We start from the raw sequence: 8,614 nt of genomic DNA on the forward strand, positions 1-8,614 counted from the left end.
TCTGATGAAAAGTGGAGACTGCTGCTCGAAACTCGTGCAGTGCTGGTCTCCTTAAGATGACGTTGTATGAGGACGGTGAATCCACCACTATGAAGGTACTCCTCCGCATCCTCACCAAGGGCTCGCTACTCAAATATATGGCTAGCTTGATCTAGCCCATGGGTCCTACTTCATTGCCGGTAAAATCATAATTTTACTATACTATTTTGATTCATACATATATGGTTTGATGTTGTTTTCATAGATGAAACATATATTTACATCACATTTCATGCATTTCATTTATCTTTGAACTTAATTGCAAATTAGTTTATTATCATGGTATTTGATGCTAATATTTCGATATATTCTTTGTAGGTATCAAAAGGATCATGGACCCGATCAGATCAGATCATATCAGAATTATGATCAAATCTAGGGCTAAACGAGACGATCAAGCCTTGGAGCGATTTGGATCGTTTATCCAAGATCAGAGCAGATCTATGCCATCCGTTGAAGATCCAACCCATCCAATCTAATGAGGAGTAAATCTCAGCCGTAGATGAAGATCTAGAGGTTTTGATCCAGATCTAAGATGTTCTTACCGTTGATCAAGATCTGAGCATTCTGGACCGTCTGATCCAATTTGAGGTTGATTTAAATCGTGAGAAGCTACAGTGATCAAGTGAGCTCGGTTTCTTCCTCGCAATATTCTCCACTATTCATCCTTCATCCCAGATGCTCCTTCCACAAGCTAGATCTGTGAGCAAGTCTTCTTGATCGTCGACGATCTCTGAGCTGTCGACGCTCGTTGTCCGAGGTCAGAGAGCGGCAGAGGGTGTTCCCCAGTCCGTAAGTTGGATTTCTGTTTCCCGTCCGCAATAGAGATTAGAGGGTGTTCCCCGATCTGTGATTTTCATCAACCAACGGAGCTCGAAGGGTGTTCCCAAAAGCTTCCGATTTCATTCCGACTTCCACTTCATTCACTACACCCGAATTAATCTGATCAATCGATTGTGTTAAGCAATTTCCAGAATTCAGCATTTGTTCTTTATGCGATGAGAGTGCTAGTTGATCGTGAACTCGAAGGGCGTTCCCAGAAGCTATGATCATAGGCTGCACTAGTTGGGAGTTTGGTTTTTCGCCAGTGATTGCCCGAAGGGTGTTTTCCAGAGGCAACTCTATTTCACAACAGAGAGGAGAGGTTTGGTTCCGGATTTGGTTGTGAAATGTTATTTGTTCTTATTTTATTTTCATTTGTCATACCTTTGCTCAGATATGAAGATCTGATAGCTTAGATTGCAATTTATTTTCTATTTGGAATTCTCTATTTCAGTGTCTACAAACTAGTGCTTAGTTTCAACAAGAATTTAGAAAACCCTTTGTTCGATTCATTGAATTTGATGTGAATGTGTTCATGCTTGAGTGTTGAATGAATCTCTTGAGCTTTTCATTGTTAACCTCTGTGATATGTAGTTGATTGTGGGTGTGATTGGATGATTTGTTAGTTGTAGAACTTGATTCAAGGGTACTTAATTGATACTAGTTTGTTAAGATGAAGTGGGTCATGTTTAGATGAGAGCAACATTTCTTTGATTCCATTTTAAATTGTTCTAGTACATTTTTAAGAATTAGATGTATTCAAGTTGAAGTGAGAATTGAATGGAAATGCCTAATAAACCTTGTTGATGTAAGAATTCAATTTAAATCAATTTTAGAATTCACACACATTTATTAGTTATCCTTAGAAAAATATGACTTGTGACTCCTTACTACAACTCTTATCTTTAGTTTCAATGGGTTCCCATCTTTATTAATTTTGAAGTGTCAAATGACATGCAAAAATGGCAACATCAGCTCGCTACCCAAATATATGGCTAGCTTGATCTGGCCCATGGGGCGTACTTCATTGTCGGTAAAACCATACAATAAAGTAGCCACAGGCTGGAGTTCACTGGTATCGATTTGCATGCTCTCAAATGTGCTCCTGAACAGCACGTTGACAGAGCTTTCGGTATCCACGAAAACTCTGGCCACGCGACTGTTGGCAATGACGGCCTTAATTATTAGGGCATCGTCATGAGGGAGCTTCAACCCCTCTAGGTCTTGTGGCCCAAAGCTGATGACGGGCCCTGCAGCTTGCTCCTTGTTGCACCCTACAGTGTGTATCTCCAAGCGCCGCTCGTGAGACTTCCGAGCCCTAGCAGAGTCTCAATCTGTGGGCCCTCCAGAGATCATATCGATCTCACAGATGGCGACGTTTCCCCTGTTATCCTCTTTCTAGACTTCCCCCCGGCTCCTGGTTGCGGCCGGGCTGTTGATTTCCTTGTCCCGTATTGTCGAGCAGGGGTCTACCAGACTGGCCTGCCCCGGGCTATTGGCTGTCCATCATCCTCTGCTGAGTCCTGGGTGCAATCTCAGGTGGAGGCAGGCCCATCTCAGCTACACGCCGAGAGTCTCGGGTGAACTGAAAGCAATCACTTATGACATGGGCGTGAGACCGATGATAAGTGTAGTAACGCGACCCCCACGGTTCAGGCCTTGGGGCTTAGACATCTACCACACGTGGAGCTGGCCTGGGATCCTGACCGGGAGGGAAGGGCGGTCGGGCATCACGGGCGTGAGGAAGAGGCTGAGCTGGTGGTTGGGGTAATCTCTTCTTTGGTTTGTTTGCGGGAGTAGGCTCCTTGTCTGCCTTCCTCTGAGCCGCTTGAGCCTCTTCTACGTTGATATAGCTAGTGGCCTTCCCAAACATCTCATCAAAGTTCTTCACAGGGTCTCAAATGAGATCTCGGAAGAACTCCCCCTCTACTAGTCCATGAGAGAAGGCACTCATCAGTATTTCCAAGGTAGCGGATGGGACATCCTGAGCCACCTGGTTGAAGCGCTTGATGTAGCTCCTCAAGGGTTTGGCTGACCCTTGCTTGAGGGCGAAGAGACAGTGGTATGTCTTCTGGTATTTCCTGTTGCTGGCGAAGTGGCGTAGGAAGACAGTTTTGAAGTCATGGAAACAAATGATGGACCCGTTTAGCAATCCATCAAACTATTTCTGTGCCGATCTGGATAGAGTATTCAAGAACACTCGACACTTAATAGCGTCGCTGTATTGATGCAACAGTGCAGCGTTCCGGAACTTGCGGAGATTATCCTCCGGATCCTTGCTGCCATCGTACTCTCCAATGGTCGGGGGCTTGTACCCCTTCGGTAGTTTCTCCTTTAATGCCCTTAGAGAGAATGACACTTGCTCATCAGATTCCCCTCGGGGGTCCTCCTTGAGGATTATAGTTTTCTCTTTCTTTGAGTCCCTAGGTGAGGAGCTTTCTGCTATAGAAGACTGCAGTTGCTCCTTCTTATTATGGCAGTCTGAACCCTTATGATAGTAGTCCGGGACTGGTTCTCGATAGAATGCCGGGGGGAACTTCTCTAGCTACTTCCTCTTAGACTCTCGATCCGAAACATGAGTCGGGTCCTTGGAAACGACATGCATTTTGTATGGTCGTGAAGCAGTGGTCTGTTTTTCGGAAGCCGCTCATCTCTTAACTTCCTTGAATAGTTCGTACTCCCCTGCTGTCATGGTCACATTGATTCGTCCGGTCTCCTCCATCTTCACGCTCCATAACAAGTGAAGAAAGTTCCCACAGACAACGTCAAATTGATCCTGTCCGGAATCTGAGTCAGATGAAGGTCGGATGAGCTGTTGCTGGCGTTGACGGAGGGGCGAATGAGACACCTTTCTCGTATGCGCTCCCAAAAATGGCCTCCCACGTGGTGCTGACGGACGACGATGATTGAGCCAGCAGTACCTGAGCTCTGCGCACACTCAGACAAGCACACGGGCGTTAGAGGCTGAAAACCAGGAAAAAAAACCCCCCGGAGCAGATTCTTCGATGTTCAAGTCAGATACTTTATATCTAGAAGAACAGTGTACGAAGGAGAAAGAAAGTAGAAGACAAGTATGAATGTGCGAGAGAGCGTACCTGCGTAAGGGAGATGACCTCCCTTTTTATATGACAGTGTGCACCTTCTAGAGCCTAACTGATGTCAGAGAATGTTGGGTGTCAGGACTTGTCGGGTGATGGAGGACACGTGGCATCCTCCTGTAGATTGAATGAAGGTTCCATTCGCAGGTGACTACAAACCGTTGAAATATTCTCTGACATTTCGCAGTTATTTCCTGACAGATAGTTACGATTCCCTGACCTTGTTGTCGCATAGTGTCATCTGTCCCGACCTTCTGGCCTAACCGGGAAGGAATAGGTCAGCTCAGGCTGTTCTGTTGGTTACAACATCTGCCCCAAACCTTGAGGGGTCGGGAGCTGTGGTGAGATCGTCCAAGAACCAACTGGGAGTTGACTGATCGAGATTTAACTTACCGAAGGAACCAAGCCTGGATATAATCAAGCCGCGAGAACTCGACCAGTCAGATCTAGGTCAGATATTACTCCAACTACTCCCCATGTTTTAGACCAGGGTGTATGATTTGAAGTCCTTGTCTACAAGAACCCGATCGGGAACCATATTGCTGACGTAATCCCACGGTCCTACTTCTCTTTTCCCTAACTGCCGATTATCACGTTCTCTTAACTTTTGATTATCACGTCTTCTTAACTTTTGACTGTCATGATTTTATTAGACTCCATCATTATATGTCGTATCACTCATCTTCTATGACTTTATAAGCCCTCGCAAGCAAAGATCGGTGAAGATATGATTTTTCTTGACACTCGTAAAGATTAGGTCTTTCTGTTGTGAGCTCCTTCAGCTTTCGGTCTTCTGGGTCCCTTCACTAACTTAACCGTTAGTGGGTCCACACCAATCCCCAACCGACGCTTGTTGACTAGCAAACTTCTAAGAGAATCCATTGCGATCATATCTCCAAAGAAGGAAAGGAGGAGCAGGGTAAAAAGAGACACCATCACTCTTTTTGGAAATTCCAAACTTTAGTTGGAGAAATTTGCCTATACGTTTATAAACTATTCTATCAATTTCAAAAAATATTTTCCTATTTTTTTAAAAAAAATATTAATGTTTATCTTCCCCCATTAATTTACATAAAACATGATATTTATTTTTTATTTAACAAATATAAATAATGAAAATCTTTTGATTTATATCAAGAATATAAAATAAAATTAGACTAAGTACATTATTTTTTCACTCAAAATAAATTAGTATAATTTATAGATTAACAAATGTAATAATTATTTATGCTATAGGTTAATCTGGATAAATAATTTTCAGAATGATTAGATTTAAATAAAGTGCGTAATTCCAAATAATTCTTTAATGAATGAAATGATAAAATGAAACCAGATTAAAATCCAAAACAAAAATTTATTGAATATTTGTATAATATACCAATAAAAAATCTATGTGGACAAACTATATAGCAGTAGCTTTCAATAAAATAAATAAATAGGAGTTTTTCTGATTTATTTTATTAAACGAGCCATTTGATCTTTTATGATAAAATAAGACTGCTATTTGTGATAATTTGTCTTGGAGTGATTCTCAATGGCTATAAAATATTTTATTGAATATTTAATTTTTTTCATGTAAAATAAATAAATAAATAACAAGAGCGTCAATTTAATTGGCGCTGATCTGGTCTGCTGGTGAAGACTCGCATCCATTTAAAACCACACATGATAAAATAAAATGCTGACTAAAGTTAAAAGGATGTCCAAGGACATCAATCTTTAATCTGTCCAAGGACATTCCCTCGTGGCCAAGCTTGTTTGTCATGTCTCGCCCATCCTCATTACGATATATACTATTCCTCTACCTCGTCTCCACACCACAACCTTCGTCTGCTGCTCGCAGCCGTCCGCCTTGCATCCAACGGCTGCAGGGACAGGACGTTCATGTGTCCGACTCGTGGCACGGTATCGTATCTATGGCGATCTTTATCCCTGCCACGCCCTCCTCCACACATCCAATTCCATCCAATTCGTGGCTGGCAGCGCGTCGTGAACCTCCGCCGTCCATTTGCCAGGACCACCGCCTCCGAAAAGTAGAGGAGCCAGCCTACCGCTAGTACTGTTGCAGCGGCAAGGCAAACCAGCCGCACCACCCACCTCCACGCAGCATTGCCCGGGGCCATCTTTCTCGTACGTGACGATTTCATTTCCTACGTCAACCGCTGCTAGAATAATAATTAATATTATTTTTATTATCCAATGCGGTGCTGGTGGCCGAGACGGGGCCACGAAGGACAGAGGGAATCGTCAGTGATCGCCAGGTTCAACACGGCTACGTGCGAAGATTCGTGCTAAAAAATATCAGGACGCAGAAAATGCGGACGTGGAAATACAGAGCTGCGTGATTGGCTCCCTAGGCGGGGAACACGAGGAGCTCTGCGGCGTGAGCCTTGTGGAGGGAATTGCGAGATTATCCATGTAGTTGGTAGTGTACGGTCGCCATCCACCTGGTCAATTTACCGTCGAGCACGACATAACGTAAACTATGGCCCATGCTTGAATGCTTCGAAAATATCAGTCTTTTACCCTTTTTACATGGCGATCCGTTTATAGGCAGACGCCCACGGACCGATTGCCGTAGGTAAGCTTACCAAATGGTGACCAGATGGTACGCATGAAGGACATTGGTAGGGTAAAGAGTCGTCCTAAAAAAGTCGCGGAGGTCGCAAAAATAGACGGCTGTCGACTTATTTACATTTTCTCTCTTTTTTATTTTAATTTTTAATTTCTTCGAACATTGTAAAATTAGAAATAAAGGAGAATAATGGAGCAGTAGCAGCAAACAGAGGAGCAATTAAGAGAGCCAAGAAGGGGATAGACGGAGAGGAGGAGGAGGAGGAGAAATGGGGGTGAACAAATGTGAGCTTTGCAATTGCCCGGCGAGGATCCACTGCGAGTCGGATCAGGCGAATCTGTGCTGGGAGTGCGACGCCAAGGTACATGGCGCCAACTTCCTCGTTGCGCGCCACTCCAGGTGTCTGCTGTGCCGGAGCTGCCAGTCGCCTACGCCGTGGAGGGCAGAGGGTTCTCGTCTCGGCGCCACCGTCTCCGTTTGCCAGATGTGCGCCGCTACATCGCCGGGCTCAGTTGAGGGAAGCGGCGAACGGGGATGTAGCACCGGATGCGTCGAGGAGGCGAAAGAGGAAGAGGAGGGAGGATCAGGAGATAGCGATGAGGAGGAAGAGGAGGAGGAGATGGAGGAAGAGGATGAAGAGAGCGAGAGTGGGAAAGAGGAGGATGACATCGACGAAGGGGACAACCAGGTGGTGCCGTGGTCCCCGACTCCACCGCCTGTTGCGAGCTCATCGAGCAGCGGCTACGAGGAAGAGGAATCCGATAGGACGGCAGGCAATTCCGGTGGCTTCTTGAAGCGGATGCGGGAAAATGCCGATCTCGTTGTCTCCCAGGCAATTGTTCACGATTTCTGCACATTCAAACTTTTGAATTCCAAAAATTAATCTCAATCTGATTTCTCTCAACGTTCTATATTAATTTTTCTTTTTCTTATTTTTTCCTTGTAATACTACTATCTCACATTAAGCTTGTCGCAGTTTCTGATTCACAAAAACGTTCATGATTCAGTCACAGGATGACGTGGGTTGCTCGTCGTCTCGCCGTGCGTCGGATCCGGTCGCGTCTGCTACGGCGGCGGCGGGCGAGATCCAATCCTTAACTCCTCCAGTCGGTTCGTTCAGGGATCGGAAGAGGGTCGCCCATTCCATCCCCTCGCCTGCACCACCCTCTGCCAACGCGACCTTGTTCGGCATTCGCGTCGGCAACGGCAATCATCGCCAAGGTGTCAGTGTCATGACACTGTCTGCCGCTCACCGATGTAAGCTTAGCATTCATCCTCAATTGAAAAATGTTTAGCAGCAATTAATTTTCAATCGATTTCATTAACAATCGGTAATTAATTGTTTATAAATTCCACTCGTTGCAGATTGATGATCAGAGGACACACTGTTAACCCGAATAGATAGTGTATTGTGTTGACGATGAGCAGACGGTGCGCTGTGATACTGATGTGTCTAATTATTCAGCATCTTTTATAGTTGTGATTTAAGCTTTCTCTGTGCAGTTGTATTAGCGGATCGGAGGTCATAAGTACTCCAATGTTCTGTTTTACAAGACACTGCAAGTAGAACAAATTTGATCAACATTTACTGAGTCTATAAACTTCAATCAAACCTTCAAATGCTTGTCTTTCTTCCTGATATATGTAATTATACTTCTTTTTTTGGAAAACAAAACGTAAGTGTTATGTGGGGACGAGATGCTTGGTTTCCAGCACAACGAACGATGCGTGGCCGTGAAGGTTAATTAATTATGTGGTCCAGTGCTCCGTAGCAGGTAGGTCGGATACGTTTAATTATCTTTGCTTTTTGAAGAAGTCATATTTTAGCTGGCCCCACAACTCTCCAAGTCCGAATTGCTCTATGTGCAAAAATTTGTTAAGTTTTAACCAAAAAAAACTTTGTGAAAGTTGTTGTGTTCACGCATGCGACTCTAGTTTCTACCATCTCAAAAGTCAAACCGAAAGTGAGAGTTGACTTCAAAATGGTGTTGATTGACTGAATGGTAGTCGAGTGAGATGTAGTGACAGCCATCGTCTAGATGCATTTTTGCGTTGGTGTCGTTGCATGTTTGCTATGGAC

At 44.4% G+C, this 8,614-nt stretch overlaps 1 protein-coding gene across 2 annotated transcripts; it reads left to right on the forward strand.

Moving 5' to 3' along the window:
• Positions 1-6,692: 6,692 nt before the first annotated feature.
• Positions 6,693-8,118, forward strand: LOC121994446 (tau-tubulin kinase 1-like). 2 transcript variants are annotated; one of them, XR_006115720.1, is made up of 4 exons: positions 6,693-7,366; positions 7,542-7,791; positions 7,900-7,965; positions 8,038-8,118. XR_006115720.1 is itself a non-coding variant. In XM_042548478.1 (3 exons), the coding sequence occupies exons 1-3, from the start codon at positions 6,803-6,805 to the stop codon at positions 7,902-7,904; spliced, it is 819 nt and encodes a 272-aa protein (XP_042404412.1). In that variant the 5' UTR covers positions 6,695-6,802; the 3' UTR covers positions 7,905-8,118. The 2 variants fall into 2 exon arrangements, 1 of the variants encoding a protein (XP_042404412.1); XM_042548478.1 differs by having other exon boundaries at positions 6,695-7,366; positions 7,900-8,118.
• Positions 8,119-8,614: the final 496 nt, after the last annotated feature.

The sequence above is a fragment of the Zingiber officinale genome, chromosome 6A (genome assembly GCF_018446385.1).
Source record: "Zingiber officinale cultivar Zhangliang chromosome 6A, Zo_v1.1, whole genome shotgun sequence".
NCBI classification, from domain to species: domain Eukaryota; kingdom Viridiplantae; phylum Streptophyta; class Magnoliopsida; order Zingiberales; family Zingiberaceae; genus Zingiber; species Zingiber officinale.

Bases quoted from the DNA above. Each gene is read 5' to 3' on its own strand.
- LOC121994446 (XM_042548478.1), top strand. From the start codon at position 6,803: ATGGGGGTGAACAAATGTGAGCTTTGCAATTGCCCGGCGAGGATCCAC. The intron at 7,367-7,541 runs GCAATTGTTCAC...TTCATGATTCAG, and splicing joins CCGATCTCGTTGTCTCCCAG to TCACAGGATGACGTGGGTTG.